Raw genomic sequence first — 19565 nt, forward strand, 5'->3', positions numbered from 1 at the left:
TGAAGCAGGCTCCCTGCTGAGCAGAGAGCCCGATGCGGGACTCGATCCCAGGACCCTGAGATCATGACCTGAGCCGAAGGCAGCGGCTTAACCCACTGAGCCACCCAGGCGCCCTCATATATTGCTTTAAAAGGCTGATGATAAACATTTTATTTTATTTTAGATTTTATTTATTTATTTTACAAACAGAGATCAAAAGTAGACAGAAAGGCAGGTGGAGAGAGAGAGGAAGGGAAGCAGGCTCCCTGCCAAGCAGAGAGCCCTATGAGGGGCTCGATCCCAGGACTCTGGGATCATGACCTGAGCCAAAAGCAGAGGCTTTAACCCCCTGAGCCACCCAGGTGCCCTCCCTAAAACTTTTAATGTGATATGATAGCTGTGTGTGTTTTTGTGGTAGGGATATTTCTATTTAGGACAAGTGCATTTTGTGCAACCAAAAATTATCTGGTCTATATGTACATATTAATTTTGTCTATTTAATTGTTAATACCTGTAAAGCATTATTATATGATATGAAAAGAAATAGCTTACTACCCACATAAATTGCCCATTCAATTGAGCCTCATTTTCTTTTCTTTAAAATGTGGATAATACTATCTATCTCATTGGTTGTTGTGAGAATTAAATGAGATAACATATGCCAAAAATACTAGATGCCATTTACTCAGTACCTACTAAGTACCAGTTGTTATATATGCATTAGTTTATACGATCCCCAAAATAATGCTTTGAGGCAGGTAGTACTGTACTCAAATTACAAGTGAGAAAATAGACCTAATGAGCTTGTGCAACTTGCCCAGCATCTCATAAAAAGTAGGAAAGCCAAAATGTAAATACATGTTTGTCTGAAAACAAAAACCATGGTCTTTTCTCTATACCTTCCTCCTGGGACAGTACGGGTATTTATTTGCTTAAATCCTTTCTTCTTTTTTAATTTTCTGTTTCTCTTTTTCTATTTAATGACTAAGACTTTCAGACTTGCCCTGCAATACTACCTGTGATTATTGAAATATTCCTTTCTGCATTGTCCAGTAAGGTTGCCACTAGATACATGTGTCTGTTTAGCAGTCAAAAGGTGGTTAATGCAACCCAGGATTTTTACTTTATTTTGAATTAAATTACATGTGGCTACCATTTTGGAAATCACCATCTTAGATGTATGAATGCTCAGGGTGTGGGCATACAGTGAGTGTAACTGACTTTATTGATTGATGATGAGGAAATTGTTCATTCTAGGTTGAAAGCTATAGCAGAGGAACTTACACAGACACAGCAGATGCTCTTAAACAAGGAGGAGGCTGTCTTGGAACTAGAGAAGAGAATTGAGGAATCTTCTAAGACCTGTGAAAAGAAGTCTGAGTGAGTAAAACAAAAATAATTTGAAGGAAGAAAGTTTAATTGATTTATTTTTACGGAATACTTCAGTTATGTATTGTCATGGATGTAAAATTTCTAGAAGCTGAAATTTCATTTTAAGTGTAAAACTTGGTGTTGTTGAGTTACTTTCTAGGACTCTGGAAAACTGATCTGGGTTTTGTCAATGTAGGATACCAATCATGTCTCAATATTTTAACAGTTTAAACTACTTTCTGAAAAATCTTGTTAAAAGTTGTCTCTATTCCCCTCATCAGTGTCTACCAGATTCACTCTGCACTTCTTGTTAAGAAAGTAGCAGATCAGTGTTACCTAGAAATGGGCTTCTCTGTGTTAGAAGGAAGCAAACACACTTATGAGAAAATAGCAGTCTGCTTCACTTATGAAAATCCCTTTAAGATTTGCTGTGCTGTTCTGTCTTACTGTTGTTTTTCTTGCTGATTTCTGGATCTGTAAATATCCTACTGGATTTTTAAACTTTACTTGCGTGGGAATAGTGTTGTTTTTACTGATACCACTAATTATATTTTCTGCTGTTTTAACGTTTACATTTTGATCTATAATTTAAAATTTATATTCTGGTTATAGTTATTATTTGCATCTCCAACAGGTATTGTGACTAGTATGGTTTCTCTACTCCTGACTGGAGTATATATAAATTTCTTGCTATCATTTTCTCATCACTGGCTTGATTTATCAATGTTCTCAAGGAAATTGTGATATGTCACATTTCTCTGGTCTTACTTGCTCTTTCTACATAACTTCTGAGTTATTCTCTCAAATCTCGTATCCTCTCATCTCCCCCATGAGAGGCAACAAATGGACCTCTTCTATCTATATTACAGAAAAAAAATTAAAATCATCAGGTGGCAACTCCCTTATTTTCTGTGACTAGATATATATATCCACTGCATTTGTACCCATTTTCTGTGCTTGCTTCCAGAGTGGAACTTCTCCTTGTCCTAAGTCCACTTCTTGGGCCTGTTTTTGGTATCTTGTCATCTCATACTTTCTCAGAGAATTTAAATTATTTATCATATTATGTTCACCTTTTCTTCTCAATTGGGTCCAGTGCTCACTTTTTAAATACGATTAAGTCTTGGCTCTTAAAAACAATTTCCACCCCAGATTACCCTTCTGTATTCATATATCCTCCAAACTGCCTTTACCCTCTGTTTTCTTATTCATACTTGTTCTAAGAGTAATTATTTTCACCATTTCTTCAACTCCCACTTAGTTCTCAACCCACGTACCTAGCTTCTGCCCCGTCACCATTGAAATAGTTTATCTGTAAGATATCCAGTGACCTATTCATTGCTAAATTTAACTAGTGTCTTACTTGACCTCCTCTCAGTATCTGGTTTTGTTGACTACATATTTCTTCTTTTCCCTTGGTTTTTGGGACCGGATCTTTTGCCTTTCTTTCTGGCTACTTCTTTATAATCTCATTTTCCTCCACTAAGCCAATCTATTTTGGAGTTATTCGAGGAATGGCTCTAGGCTTTGTACTCCTCTCTTCCTCTTCGCTCACTAGATGGTTTCCTGAAGATGACCCAAATTTATTATTCTTGCTTAGATTTTTCCTCTGACCTCAATGCCATTTAGTCAATTGCCAACTTGACATGATTGCTTAGATGTCTTAGAAGTATCCTAGGGGCGCCTGGGTGGCTCAGTGCGTTAGGGCCTCTGCCTTCGGCTCGGGTTGTGGTCTCCGGGTCCTGGGATCGAGCTACATGTCGGGCTCTCTGCTTGGTGGGGAGCCTGCTTCCCCCTCTCTCCCTCTGCCTGCCTCTGCCTGCTTGTGATCTCTGTCTGTCAGGTAAATAAATAAAATCTTAAAAAAAAAAAAAGTAGTATCCTAAATTTCCCATGTTTAAGACTGAATTAAAAATCTCAGTACATCCCACACCCACACCAGTTCAACCCCGTTCACTGTTAGTATTCCTTTTTTCAGTGAGTGGTAACACCATCTATTCTATTATACAGCCCAGAATATTAGGGGCCCACCTCTCCCACCTATACTCTGACTCTTTTTATAACTTGGCATTAAATATTATATTGGAGTCCATGAGCTTTTTAAATACAAGAACAAGAAAATTTGAGTTGCTCTGGGCATTACCTTAATAAATATGGAAAATTTCAGTATTGCATCAACAGAAGATTCTATTTGGATTATAAAAATAAAATTTATCAGCCATTGCACATATGAAATTCAAAAAAGAATTATATTTTGCTTTTCTGTGTTTTGGGATAATTTCTTGACATGTTTACAGAAGACCAAGTAGTTTTACTTTTTACAGTTCTGTAAATGTATACATTATAAATTACTCCTGTTTTAAAATTTAGTGGCTATAAAGAAAGATCATTTGGTGGCTGATCCTCTCACCAGCATATCTGACTATACATTGTTGGAGGGGACAATCTTTACGTGTTACCTTAATCTAGAAATTATGAGATTCTTGGATTTTTTTTTTTTTTGCTCTATTTTCTTGACTCAAATCTTTAATTCTCTCTTTCTCTACATAATGAATATGACTCATTTTCCTACACCTATTTATATTTATCAGGAAATGAAAATTGGGGTATAGGAGAGGGAACTTAAAGGGTGGTAAATATGTGGGAAATAACGTTTATTGAGTTTTTACTCTGTCCCACATGTTATACCAGATGTTTTATATATTTTACCACATTGAATATTATCTTCGCTACACCTTTGGTGTATTTGCCTCTATTTTCCCTTTATGACTTAGTTAAAAAATTACAATTACATACTTAGTCAGTGGTAGAAAATCCATGAATTCCTGACTCCACAGTGTATGTCTTTTTGATCACAGCATCAGATTGATCTTACTATTTTAGAAATCTTCTTATGAGAGTAAGTTAAAAAGGGATAAGTATGTCAAGCAGTTCAGGGGAGGAGTCTTGGTTAACCCAAATTCTGTTAACCCTTTGTTATCATGATGTTTTTATTGTTAACTTCATGGCATAATCTTGAAAATGTTAAGTACATTTGTGTAACTAAGCCGTCATTATGAAATCTCATTAATTCAGATATTAGTAGGATTGAAGTTTGTCTTTGACTTATATATTAAAATATTTTGCTAAACAAATAACCTGAAAGGGATTCTAGTGAAAATGTTTGCATTTCAGTTTCTTAATAATTAATAAACGTTTCCTTTTTTGTGTATGTATTTGTATAAATCTACATATGTATTTGTATATATCTACATATGTATTTAAGTACACTTATATAGTTGAAAGCAATTTTAATCCAGTTTTAGAAATAAATTTATAATTCTTTTACTGGGCAGTACTTTTTTAGCTTCATATACTGTTAATTGGAAGTAATAAAACAATAAAACAGAACTACAGCTCTTCACAAATGCTGTAAGTATCCTATAAGTTATGTATTTGTACTCATGAATTATTGCAATTATACTGAATTTTTACCTAACAGAAAGCATTATTTGTTCGGTTGAAATATAACATAATAAGAAAACTGAAGTTAAAACCTTTAAATTTGAGTTTAACATAAATGTCTCTAAAACATCTTATCGTAACAGGGAAAAAATAAATAATATAAGAAATCATTTGATAACTTTGATTCCTGTAATTGAATAATCTAAAGTGAAAAATAAACTTAAAGAATGGTTTTATGTGACATTAAATTCACACTAATGAGTCAAGTTTTAGTTTATATAAGTAATGCAGGTCTCAGTTGAAATGTAGCTGTTGTAGAATTATATTTATAAAAAATAGAGTAAAAGGAATAAAACCAACCACTTGAAATGGTATAATTTTAATACAACACTAAGTGTTACTGTAGTATATGTAACTTTACTCATTACTTCTAAAGCATATTTATTCAAATGGAAATAATATCAATCTTCTCCTGATTTATGATCCTTGAATACTGTGTTAGAAAACAGTTTATGGGAAAGTACGCCAAGCATATGTTATTTATGGCTCAATGGCATGAAGAGCAAGTATTATTATTATTGGTTTTAATGCTTGGGTTGACTTCCAAAAATTGAATGATTACTCAATTTTGTGTTGTTTTGTGCCATTATCATCTAATACTTAAAAATTCTTTATATATTATAAAATCAAAACTCTTAGAGCCATGCAGAATCTTAAGAGCTCATTTGATTCAGCCTCCTTGCCTTTCAAATTATGTGACATCAGAAGCCCCGAAATTTTAAGAGACTTGCAAAATGTCACAGCTAGCTTATAGTTAAGGTAAGACTTGAGCAATCTAAGTTATTATACTAGTCTACAAATTCAGGGACCTTTTATTTTTGTCTCAGGATTTAAAAATTATGTGTGTCACAAAAAAAGTCCTGCCTAAATAATTCATTCAGTAATATTTATTGCATGTCTTGTTAGGTGCTGTGAATCAATGAAAGGTAAGATATATATTGTCCCATGTCTTATGAAGCTTACACTTTCATGGAGTAGACTAATACAAATAAGAAATTAACAATTATGATAATTGCTATAAAATAAAGAATTCAGATAGAAGAATAATAGAGGAACAGCTACTTAAGATAGGTAGTCAGGGGTCTCCCAGAAAGTGGCATTTTTGCTAGATGTGAAGGACAGAAGGTGCCCTCCATATGAAGAATGCATGCAAAAAGTAGCCAGCGATAGGAAATAAGTTGCACAGGCAAAGGTCCTGATCCCATCCATGTTTTAAATTTATTTATGGTTTTCCTATATATCTTGTGTTATGTAGTCATTTATTTTCTATAATTTTCTTCTTACTGTAGTATGTATAACTTGTTTGCTATATGGTATTATAAGCATAAAAATAATTATATAGTAACTGGTATAGTGATTATAACCATACCTTTAAAAAAGTAACTACTGAACAAAAGCAAGACATTACCGTGTGTGAAATTATATCATTATACATAAAACTCAGTAAGATTAATTGTTAAAAAAGCTAATGTTGCTCATTAATTTCATGATTAGACATGTCAATTAAAAAAAGTTAGGACAAAAGCCATACAACAGGACATGTACCTCCCCAGAAAATCTCATTGTTCTTCAAAACCACTAAACTACAAGCCAGGAAATGTGTATTTTAATCTAATTCCTGGTATTAGGATAATGTCTCAGAATAACCAAATGATGCCATTATGATACAGTACAATAGAGATTTAGAACTACTGAAGGAGAATAAAAAAGACCTATCCTTAAAACAGAGTACAAATGAGATTATAAAAACCTTACTTTACCGGAGGAGGTATGATGCAGCAGCGGTGATACTATTTTTAAACAATTAAAAAAATTTTCAGATAATTATAGATTGACATATAGTTGTAAGAATCAATAGAGAGATCCCATGTACCCTGTACTCAGTTCTCCCAGTAGTAAAATCTTGCAGAGCTATGATATAATATTATAATCCAGATACTGACATTGACACAATAAAGGTACAGAATGTTTCCATCATTGCAAGGGTCCCTTGTGTTGGGTTTTTGTAGCTACTCTGCCTTCTATCTCATACCCTTTTCCTAACTCCTGACAACTGTTAGTATGTTCTCCATTTCTACAGTTTTTTTCTTTTCAAGAATTTTATGTAAATGGAATCACACAGTATGCAGTCTCTTGAGATTGGCTTTTTACATTGATTGTAATCCATCTAGGAATTCTCATTCCTCTTTATTGTTATTAGTAGTCTATGGTGTGGTGGTAGTTTCTTAAGGCAGCCGTAACAAAGTACTGCATACTTGGTGGCTTAAAAAATGAATTTATTCTCTCCTAGTTCCAGAGGCCAAAAGTCTCAAATGTGGTGTTGGCAGGCTGGTTTCTTCTGATGGCTCTGAGGGAAACTTAGATCCATACCTCCCTCCTGACTTCTCTACTGGCTGGCAAACTTGGGCTTTCCTGGTTTATAGAAGCATCACTTCAATCTCTGCCTCCACCTTCGTACAATGTTCTGGGTGTTCTTCTTAGTATCTGGTTTCTTCTTCTTACAAGGACACGAGCCATAGACATTAAAGGCCAGTCCACTCCAGTATGACCTCATCTTCATTAATTACATCTGCAACAACCCCATCCCCAAATTAAGGTCACGTTCTGAGGTTCTTGGTGATAGGATGAACATGTCTTCTTAGAGGACATGGTTTAGCCCATAACAGTATGGATAATTTGTCTAATCATTCACCCTTTGAAGAACATCTGGTTTGTTTCCAGTTTTTGGCTATTACAAATAAACATGCTTCCAACATTTAGTAAGGGTTTTTGTGTGAACATAAGTTTTAATTTCTCTGGGATAACCTTGAGTGTGATTGCTGGTTTCCTACCAGCAATTTGTGAGTGATCAGTGTCCCTTCTCCTCATCCTTGCTAGGATGTGGAATGGTCACCATATTTTATTTGAGCCATTCTCATAGATGTGTACAGATACCTATTTTTTTTTATATTAAGATTTTATATTTTAGAGCAGCTTAAGTTTCACACCAAAATTGAGGGGAGGGTTCAGAGATTTTCCATACACCCCTGCCCTGACACATGCATATTCTACCCCATTATTAGTATCCTTCACAAGAGTGTTAACATTTACAGTTGATGAACTTACAATGACACATCATTATCACTCAAAGTCCTTAGTTTAAATTACGTTTCATTCTAGGTGGCTCAGTTGGTTAAGTGACTGACTCTCAATTTGGCTCATGTCATGATCTCAGGGTCCTGGGATGAGCCTCATGTTGGGCTCCACGCTCAGCAGGGAGTCTGCTTGAATTTCTCTTTCTCTCCCTCCTGCTGCCCCCACCTCTGCTCATACATGTGCATGCTCATTCTCTCTCAAATAAATCTTTAAAACCTTACATTAAAAAAAATAAAGTATGCTTCACTCTTGTACATTCTGTGAATTTGAGCAATGTGTAATAATGTGTATCCATCATTGTGGTATCATGAAGAGTAATTTTTGCTAAAAATCCTCTGTGCTCTAGTTGTTTATCCTCCAGCCCCATCCTCAACTGTTGTCAACTGCTGATCTTTTCATTATCTCCATAGCTTTGCCTTTTCCACAATGTCATGTATTTAGAATCAGACATGATGCAGCGTTTTCACATTGGTTTCTTTCACTTAATAATATGCAGTTATGTCTCCTCCATGTCTTTTTGTAGTTTGGTAGCCCATTTGAGGACTGAATAATATTCCATTGTCTGAATGAACCACAATTTATCTATTCACCTTCTAAAGGACATCTTGGTTGCTTCCAATTTTGGCAATTATGAATAAAGCTGTTATATAAACATCTGTGTGCAGGCGTTTGTATGGACAAAAGCTTTTAATTCCTTTGACCAAATACTAAGGAGTATGATTGTTTGATCTTATGGTAAGAGTATTTTTATTATTTTTGGTAAGTAATTGCCAAACTATCTTTTAAAGTAGGTGGACCATTTTGTATTCCCACCAGCAATCAATGAGAGGTCCTGTTGCTTCACATCCTTGTCAGCTTTTGATGTTGTCAGTATTCTGGAGTTTGACCATCTCATAAGTCCGTCATGATATCTCATTGGTGTTTTAATTTGCATTTCACTGAAGACATATGATATGGGGCATCTTTTCATGTACTTATTTTACATGAGTATATCTCCTTTGGTAAAATGTCTGTTAGGGTCTTTGACTATTTTAAAATCAGGTTGTTTTTCTTATTGTTGACGTTTAAGAGATCTTTGTATATTTCAGGTAACAGTCCTTTATCAGATGTGTGTTTTTCTCCCAGTGTGTGGCTTATCTTATTGCTCTCTTGACATTGTCTTTCAGAGAGCAAAAGTTTTTAATTTTGGTACAGTCTAGTTCATTGAATATTTCTTTCACAGATTGTACCTAAAAACCTATCACCATACCCAAGGCCATCTAGGTTTTCTCCTATGTATTGTCTAGGAGTTTTGTAGTTTATGTTTTGCATTTAAGTCTGTGATCCCTTTTGAGTTAATGTTTATGAATGGTATAAGTTCTATATTTTTATTCATTTTTTTGATTTGGATGCCCAATTGTGCCAGCTCCATTTGTTGAAATACTAACTTTTTTCTTTTATGTTGATCCTTTTGGAAGACCCCATTTATTATCTGAAGGAAAATAAAGATGAAATAATAGTAATACAGAAATTGTAAATGCCATGAGAAGTCATGTTTAAAAATAGAGCTTTTTTAGGGACCGTGGTTGGCTCAGTCGGTTAAGCATCTTCCTTTGGCTGAGGTCATGATCTCAAGGTACTAGAATCAAGCCCCACATTGGGCTCAGCAGGGAGCCTGGTTCTCCCTCTCCTTCTACCCCACCCATATCACTTGCTCACTCTCTCTCTCTCTCTCAAATAAATAAATAAAATCTTTAAAAAAAAAATAGGGGCACCTGGGTGGCTCAGTGGGTAAGCCTCTGCCTTCGGCTCAGGTCATGATCTCTGGGTCCTGGGATCGATCCCCACATCAGGTTCTCTGCTCAGCAGGGAGCTTGCTTCCCCCCTTTCTCTCTGCCTGCTTCTCTGCCTATTTGTGATCTCTCTCTCTCTGTCAAATAAATATTAAAATAAAAAAATCTTAAAAAAAAGAGCCTTTTCTCTAAACTATATAATATATATGACTTAAAATATTTTAATTTATTATTATTTTTATTGAACTACAGTTGTTATACAATATTATATTAGTTTCATGTGTAAAACATAGTGATTCAACATTTGTATACATTACAAAATGATCACTATATATCTAGTTACTATCTAGTTACTGTCTGGTATATATCTAGTTACTGTCACCAACAAAGTTATCATATTATTGACTATTTCCTATGCTGTACTTTATATCTTTGTGACTTACTCATTTTATAGCCAGAAGTTTATACCTCTTAATTCCCTTTGTGTATTTTGCCCATTCACTTTTCCCTCTCCCCTCTGGCAATCACCAGTTTATGAGTTTGTTTCTGTTTTGTTTTTTAGAGTCTACATATCAGTGAAAACATATGGTATTTGTTTTTCTCTGTCTGATATTTTACTTAGCATAATACCCTCTAGGTCCATCCATATTGTCACAAGTGGCAAGATTTCATTCTTTTTTTTTTCTTTTTTCTTTTCTAATGGCCAAGTAATATTTCATAATTTGGATTTATGTTACATATTTAAATATATTTGTGTTTTATATATATGAATAATCTTTATGTACAACACACCATACCACATCATCTTTATTTATTAATAATGGATACTTAGGGGACGCCTGGGTGGCTCAGTTGGTTAATCAGCTGCCTTCAGCTCAGGTCATGATCCCAGCGTCCTGGGATCGAGTCCCGCATCGGGCTCCTTGCTCCGCAGGGAGCCTGCTTCTTCCTCTGACTCTGCCTTCCACTCTGTCTGCCTGTGTTTGCTCTCGCTTGCTCTCTCTCTGACAAATAAATAAATAAAATCTTTAAAAATAATAATAATAATAATGGATACTTAGATTGCTTCCATATCTTGAGTGTTGTAAATAATGCTGCAGTGAACATAGGGATGCAAATATCTTTACATGTTAGTGGTTTTGTTTTCTTTGGGTAAATACCCAGGAGTAGAATTGCTGGAATGTCTGGTATTTCTGTTTAAGTTATGCTTTTAATTCTTTCTATAATGGTTTAATCCTTCAGAAAATTTGTTTAGTACTTAATAAAGCTAAAACTAATATATTCACTTCCTTCTTGTAACACAGGCATTTTTTTTTCCTGACTGAATAATACTTCTAACTCTTTAATATTTTTCTCCTAAGTCTATATTCTGTTTGTTACTGGCTACTGCACAATCATAACAATCCTTCTAGTTCAGCCATTTAAAATGGACCAAAAATAGGTAGCATTTCTCTTAGGGTTTTTATGTTAACTTAAAACAACACCAATTTATTCTCTTATATTTCTGGAATTTAATGTTCGAAATAAATCTTATGGACCTAAAAGCAAGTTGTTGATGGGGTGGATTTCTCTGAAGGCTTTTGGAGGGAGTCTACTTTTTCTGTTTTTCCAGCTTCTAGAGACTTTCCTCATTTTTTGGCTCTTGGCCCCATATCACAGTGCCTTCCCTTTTTTTTTCCTTTTCTATTTATTTATTTATTTATTAGATTTTTTATTTTTATTTATTTGACAGAGAGAGATGACAAGCAGGCAGAGAGGCAGGCAGAGAGAGAGGAGGAAGCAGGCTCCCCGCTGAGCAGAGAGCCCGATGCGGGGCTCGATCCCAGGACCCTGGGATCATGACCCGAGCTGAAGGCAGCGGCTCAACCCACTGAGCCACATTGCCTTCTCTAACATCATCCCTTTTACTTCCCTCTTATCAGATCCTTATGCATATTGGGCTCACCTAAATCTTCCTAAAATAACTTTCTCATTCCAACATCCTTAACTTACAAAACTCCCTTTTGTTCTGTAAGATAACATATGCACAGGTTCTGGGGTGAAGGATGTTGTCATCTTTGGCGACCTGCTGTACAGTTGAAGAGATAATAAAATGTATATGTTTCACTCCTGTAAATGTATTTCTTTGAATTTTTTCAGCCGTTCAGTTAGTATTTGCTTTTTTGCAATTTTTGTTCCTTATCTGTCACCCCATATTTTAATTTGGTAGTTTATTTTCATTCTTTTGATTATCATTATTTTATTTTGCATTTTTCCATATTTATGAAATTTATTTACAAAAAGCTAATGGTAGCAGTAATGGTTTTAGAGGGTTAGTATTTTCAAGTATACTTCCCTGTTAATTGGTCCGCATTTGTAAAATCGTTCACCCTCTTTTTGGACTCATCCTGCAGATGTATGTGAATATGTGTTTTTACCATCTTATCCTGTACATTTTGAGTTGTCCCTTATCTTCTTGTCATGTGATTCTTTTGGTAGCTATGTGATGCAAAGAAGGAAACTTCAAGAAGCTTTAGGTTCATAATGGGTGTAATCTTTTCCAGAACCCAGTCCTCATGAATTTATGTTCACAAGAATGGTTGTTTTAAAAAATCAACTTTCTCTGAAGAGATTCACAGAGGAAAAGTATATAAACAGTTTCTTATGAAAAAAGGCTTACTATCTAATATGGAAACCATATGAATTTATCAGGAAATTTGTGTGGATTTAGAACATAGGTAACAGATTTTTGAACGATGGTGACAGAAATGATAATTGCTATTTACTGAATTCTTGCTTTATGGTAGGTACTGTGTTAACAATTTTTAAAGTATTATTTCATTGTATTCAGAACAACCCTGACAATTTGGTATATTATCATTTTTTCCAGTGCTAAAACTGAAGATGGGAAAAACAACACGATTAAGTCATTAAGTTGAATCTGTTCTCATTCAGTATAATTACACTCTTTCCTTATGCCATGATGATTTTACTTGGGAAGTGTTAATGAGCTCTGACAGTATGGTATATCCTTCTTCATTGCTTTTGCTGTGAACTCGACTGGTTAAAGGGTTTGTCTTTTGAACATTGGTAGATTTCTGGTAAAAATAATCTTACTCATTAGTTCTACTTTTCCCAGATTTCACTCAGTTCTCTACATGAGTTATTATTTTGTTAGGATACTCACCTGGAACTCACTGCAGTACAATGAGGAGATTATAGCTTTTCTTACAGCGTTCACTGAGGCTGCATCCTGCTCCATTTGATTGGAATTGAGTTTTCAAAATGTTGATCAACATCATATTTATAAACAAATCTGTCTTAGTGGGCATTCCTTCTGCCTATGATTACTTATTCAATTAATATTGATCCATTTAAGTTCCAGTTTAAGGAGGTAACATTTTCTGATCTTATTCTCTGGTTTTGAAGTTTTCCCCTACTGACGATCTATTGCTGCTTACATATTAATAACCTATTTTCAATGGTACCTAGCGCAGTTTTTTAAGATATTAATAGACCATGTATGACAGTGTTTCCAGAAGGTGTTCCTTGCCACCACTACCTTTTATGGCTTTCATGTGGATGAGTTAGTTTGAAATTCCTTTTAGGGCAGATCTCAGGGAATAGAAGTTCACAATAAGGCAACATGTGGCCTATGTAGTTTTCTAAAGAAGAAATGGGGAATTCAACCGTCAGAACAGTTTTCTCCAACTCTAAAAACAGAACAGAACAGAAAACTGTCAGAACAGTTTTCTCCAACTCTAAAAACATACCCCTTGCAACATAAGCACAGCTTTTTCCCCACGTTGTCACCTTGATTTGATTTCTTTTTCCCAAGGCATAAATCTGAGTTCAACTATATTCCATTTGAGATTCTGCTTCAGTCATATTAATTCACTTTGGGTTCCACACTTCTCAGTGTCAATGTCCGTACTCTGTGAGATAGATGACTTCACTGTAGAGTAAAATGAATGCCATAGATGATATTGTATTTGAAAGCATCCTGAATTTGGTTTTCGCTTCCAAATATGTTCTTCCACTTTGTTGTTTTTGGTTTTCTGTTTTGTTAATGCTAACATTTAGTAACTATTGTGGTGACCCGAAAGCTGTTTAGTTTTATAATTCAAATGATTCTGAAGGATGGTTATAAAGATGAAAATGAAACAGAAGTATAATATGCTGATGTAGTTTACTTTAAAATCTTATTTCTTAAAGAAGTTGAAATAATTTATTCTTAATGTGTTCTCTTTCAGTATTGTGCTTCTACTAAGCCAAAAACAGACACTTGAAGAGCTGAAACAGTCAGTCCAGCAGCTGAAATGCGCTGAGGCAAAGTTTACAGCACAGAAAGAATTACTAGAGCAAAAAGTACAAGAAAATGATGGGAAAGAGCCACCTCCAGTAGTAAATTATGAAGAAGATGCACGATCAGTTACATCTATGGTAAGCCTAAAAGTAATCAAAAGAGAAACTTAAAAGCGTACTGTCTAGGTAATAAGTGGGTACAAAAATTAATTCTTTTGCTATGACAAATTATTAGTCTTGTTAATATGCAGGTCCTATTAAACTTGTCTGTAAATGCAAAGTAGACTTGTCAGTCACCTCAGGTCACCTGGAGAACACTTTCAGGAACCACCTGTAGAGTCAGAGGAAAAAACTCTTCTCTTGCCTTCAAAACTGAATGAAAGACTGCAATATTTTTATTGCTGGGAGACAGCAGGAAGGTAGAGTGTTATTCTTAAGATAGAAGTAATAAGGAGAATATTTTTCATTATTTTCTTCTTAAGAACAGTAGAATCTTATTTATCTGAGATTGATGATATGTTTGTTTGATATTATAAACATGTGATTTTGTTTAAAAATAGATTTTTCCTTGTGAATATTCTTCAACTACAATACACACATTCAAATTCACCAACTAGAAATCAGATTCATTATATATAGTTCTATATAGTTTTATTAACTGTTTAAGAATGCCTAGTACGATTATTCTCCCTCCCTCTTCCCTTCCCTTTCTCCCTTCCTCCTTCCTTCCTTCCTTCTATCTTAAGTTGGTGGATCTCACCAAGCAGCACTTTTGCTCTCCAGGGGACATCTGGCAATATCTCCAGTTACTTTTGGTTGTTATAGTTAGTGGGTACTATAATAGGATCTGATATGTAGAGGCCACTGATGATTCTGAGCATCCTGTAATGCACAGGACAGCCCCTGCCTTCACACTCCTAACAAAAAAGTATTCTACCCAAAATATCAGTAGTGCTAAGTTTGAAAAAACCCGAGCTCTGTCCTTGGCTTTTTCTGTGAGTAGCTGAATGTAGTCCATAAATAGAACTATCATAGTTAATGATGCTGTAACTGATATTTTAAGTCATTTTTACCTTATGGAAATAGTACAATTTGATTGTTAAACATATTTATATGTCTCTGTAGGGAAAAAAGGCAGTATTTGAAAATGTGATGAATGTGGAAATGAATATGAAGTGTTTAAATTATTGTGGTTATTGGGGTGCCTGGGTGGCTCAGTGGATTAAGCCTTTGCCTTCGGCTCAGGTCATGATCTCAGGGTCCTGGGATTGAGTCCCACATCGGGCTCTCTGCTTGGCAGGAAGCCTGCTTCCCCTCTCTCTCTGCCTGCCTCTCTGCCTACTTGTGATCTCTCTCTCTCTCTGTGTCAAATAAATAAGTAAAAATCTTTAAAAGTAAAAAAAAGTTATTGTGGTTATTCCCATTTTGTTATTAATTGAATCATACTAATCTGTATATTATATATATATTTTTTAATAATGAAAAAAATTAGATTTAGCCAACTGGACTCAGTTTAGATGATCCCAATTTTGTTGGCAACATCCAAAGCATCATAGTCAGGGACCAGTCAAACACTTGCCTTCTTCTCTCCATCAGGCCTGATCAAGGTGTTGAACTTGGCCACATCAATGAGGTAGAGCTTCTGCACAGCCTGTGTGATCTGGTGCTTGTTGGCCTTGACATCCACAATGAACACAAGTGTGTTGTTGTTGTCTTCTGTTTTCTTCACGGCTGACTCAGTAGTCAGGGGGAACTTAGTGATGGCATAGTGATCAAGCTTGTTTCTCCTGGGGGCGCTCTTGGGCTGCCTTCAGGGACACAGAATCTTGGGTTGTTAGAACATAGGTGATACAGGTGACCTGCAGATCATCTTTTTTTTGTGTGACTGTGGATGCCTTTCAGCACCGCTTTCTTGGCCTTCAAAGCCTTTGCTTTGGCTTCGACTTTGGGAGGAGTAGAGGCTTCCTTCTTAGCTTTTGACACCATCTTTGTAAAGGGCATATTGTTATTTGTAAAGGGCATCAACAATTCATTGTTAAATATGAATTATTTCTGTTCTCTCCTTTACTATCGTATCAGATAATAAGGGATTTTCCTATCTGTATCTCGGGCCTTTTCTGGATTCTTGATAACTATCTGGTATATGTATTCTTTCAGAGGAACTTCTGAAATTTTTTCTTTTACTTAGGTTTTTTTTTTTTTTTTTTAAAGATTTTTTTCTTTATTTATCTGACAGAGATCACAAGTAGGCAGAGAGGCAGGCAGAGAGAGAGGAGGAAGCAGGCTACCTGCAGAGCAGAAAGCCCGATGTGGGGCTCGATCCCAGGACCCTGGGATCATGACCCGACCGAAGGCAGAGGCTTAACCCACTGAGCCACCCAGGTGCCCCTTTACTTAGGTTTTTAAAACCTTAGCTGATATGTCTTTTGTACCCTGAGTGTAGTTTATAATACTTCCTTATCTCCATGTGGGTGTGGCATTGGTTACTTCATACCTTGATTCAGTGGCAGATAGTTTTAGAACTGGCTATCTAGTTTATTTGAATTAATTCTATGTGCAGATCACCCATATTGGCTTTATTATTATGACAAAACAAGATATGTCACTAGATGATAACATATCCTCATTTGGTAACTATGACTAAAAATTAGACTTTGAAAGTTAAAATGGAACAGTTCATCAGTTCTTATTTCATTAGGAACTTGTGATCATTTGCATTGTTGTCTTTCATAGCATTGAAGAAAAACTTTTTCAATAAATGAATGAATAATGTTTCAGAGAGATTATGTAGTACAGCTTAGGGAACAGATTGCTTTCTGGCACTTTTAAACTTTCTCTTGTTCCCATTTTTACATGATGGTGAATAACACTTCATAAATTTTTAGAGTGATGTCACTTATTTCATTTTATTCAATTTATTTTAAATAGTTGAAATGTTAATTATAAATGTATCTTATGGGGTGCCTGGGTGGTTTAGTAGGTTAAGCCTCTGCCTTCGGCTCAGGTCATGATCTCAGGGTTCTGAGATCGAGTCCTACATCGGGCTCTCTGCTTAGCAGGGAGCCTGCTTCCTCCTCTTTCTCTGCCTGCCTCTCTGCCTACTTGTGATCTCTCTGTCAAAATAAAAAATAAAATAAAATAAAATAAAATAAATAAATGTATCTTATCTATTCCTTGGGACAATGCCTTTAGTAAGTCTGTAAGGAATTTACAATGGAATGCCACACTATATAGTTTAAAGTAATAAAATAGCATTTTATAAATCAATAGGGCATTCCCCAAATTGATGCCAATTAATGAGATTTTACACTTGTTTATTTTGTTTACATAGTTCAGTAAGAATGAAAGCCTATTAATTTATTGAAATCTAAAGAAAATGTGGAGGCAGGTGATATAATCCTCTTCATCAGGAGAAGTCATCCTCGTAATATAGTCTTTTTTAAACCTAGGTCTAATTTTGGTTAAAATACTAAAGGAAAAATGATGAATATTAAGTATTACACAATAATTTTCTATTGTCTGGGCATAATTACTCATTCAAGAAATACTTATTGAGCACCTACTATGTGTCAGGCACATTTCTAGATGATTGAGATACGTGAGTGAATGAAACTAGTTTAAAAAACCCCTCTCTTAGAGATCACAATCTGTGGTGAGTGGCAGTTAATAAATAACTATTCCATTGGAAGATGGTAAATGCCAAGGAATAGAAGCCGAGCAGGGTAGAGGTTGGGACACAATTTAAATCTAAGTCAGGATAAGCATCATTGGGAAATTGACATTTGAACAAAGACTGGTAACAGGGAGCTACTAAATCCCTTCATTTCTGGGGTAAAAGCATTTCGGTCAGAGGATGTACCTGTTGCAAGGGGCCATGGTGAAGGAGCGTGTTGGACTAATTGAAGCATGGTTAAGGAAGTCCGAGTGGAGGGGAAGATGAAACTGTAGGAAATGAGGTTAGAGAAGTATTGGGGAACAGATCTTGGTCTTTGTGGACCATAATTAAGGATTATGGCTCTTCTCTGTGTGAAGTAGAGCCACGGCTTGGAGAGTAGTAGCAGAGGAATGATGTGCTCTGACTTTTTATTTAAATAGATTACTGTGGCAACTATATGGAGAATTACTTGAGGGGAACAAGGATGGAAGAATGAGGTTATTACAGTAACCCACATTATAGAAAATTACAATTTGAGCAACGATGGTCATAGCAGGGGAAGTAACAAGAAGGCTTTTGCTTTTGGATATATTTTGAAGGTTGACCCCAGGGGATTTCCTATGGATTAAAGTAAGGTTTGAGAGAGAATGGTCAAGGATAATTTTAGCATTTTTAGCAGGAGACCTAGGTGAATTAAACTTGTTTTGGGTACCTAGAGCAGCTTTAAAGAGAAAGAGCAAGACTTCAGTTTGTCTTTCTAAAAAAAAACAAGTCATTGGGACACCTGGGTGGCTCAGTTGGTTAAGCAGCTGCCTTCAGCTCAGGTCATGATCCCAGTGTCCTGGGATCGAGTCCCACATCGGGATCCTTGCTCAGCAGGGAGCCTGCTTCTCCCTCTGCCTCTGCCTGCCATTCTGTCTGCCTGTGCTCGCTCTCTCCCCCTCTCTCTCTCTGATAAAGAAATAAAATCTTAAAAAAAAAAAAAACAAAAAAAAACCCGAGTCATTGTCAAAACAAGTCATTGTCAACATTTGGTATTTGGGCCACAAGTTCAGGAGTATGATTTGGACTGGAGATAGGAATTTAAGTCATAGGTATCATTGGTATTTAAAATCATTTGACCCTAGGTGGTCACCAGTGAGAGAGAATAGAGAGAAAAAGAGAAACAAGGACTGAACTCTGGGGCACTTCAAGTTAGGTGGTCTAGAAGAAGAGGACTTAGTAGGAGACTATGGAGTGACCAGTGAGTTCGTAGAAAATCAAGAGTTTGGTGTCCTCAAAGTGTTCTGAGGAGAAATGAGTTCCAGAATTTGGGACCTGCTGAGTTAAGACAAAAGAAACCTTTGTATAATTGCTGGAATTTTCTAAACTTTTAATATCCTAAGAGGGTAAATACAGCATGGAATGCAGTGTCTCTGAAAATACTGACCTAATTCCTTTTCAAAGAGTGTGTGGAAGGGACCCCAGTGCAATAGAACATCCTTCGGGAAATACTGAATTAGAAGATAAATCTTTCTTATCTAATTAGGTTGTTTATAGATTAAATGTGCTGATAATTTTGAAGGCATTTTGAAGGCATTTTGAGTTGTTTAAATGTTCTATAAACCCAAGGATTATTTTATTTTATTCTTCAATTCTAACTCTGCAGGGCAGAAGAATCTGCCTTTTGGAGCTTATTAAGAAGGTGAACTCTTTTTGTTGGCTGTCCTTGATAATGATGGAAATACCAGAATTTTCTAATCCCTGAGTAACATTGATTTTCCTGCTTTTGAAATTAATTAATTAATTAATTTAAAAGCATCACTTTCCCTCATGTTTGTTTATGGTCGTCTAGTTGTCAGAAGATGAGTTTTCAATCAGTATCT

The 19565-nt window shown here is 35.5% G+C and overlaps 1 protein-coding gene across 3 annotated transcripts in view; it reads left to right on the forward strand.

Annotated features, from left to right (window-relative positions):
* FER (FER tyrosine kinase) overlaps nucleotides 1-19565 on the forward strand; it is a 473779-nt gene that overhangs the window by 119196 nt on the left and 335018 nt on the right. For all 3 annotated transcript variants that reach the window (XM_059418338.1, XM_059418340.1, XM_059418339.1), the window contains 2 exons: nucleotides 1237-1359; nucleotides 13994-14183. In XM_059418338.1, coding sequence (XP_059274321.1) covers nucleotides 1237-1359; nucleotides 13994-14183 — 313 coding nt within the window. The remainder of the gene's footprint in view (nucleotides 1-1236; nucleotides 1360-13993; nucleotides 14184-19565) is intronic.

This window comes from Mustela nigripes, chromosome 12 (assembly GCF_022355385.1).
Source record: "Mustela nigripes isolate SB6536 chromosome 12, MUSNIG.SB6536, whole genome shotgun sequence".
Lineage (NCBI taxonomy): Eukaryota > Metazoa > Chordata > Mammalia > Carnivora > Mustelidae > Mustela > Mustela nigripes.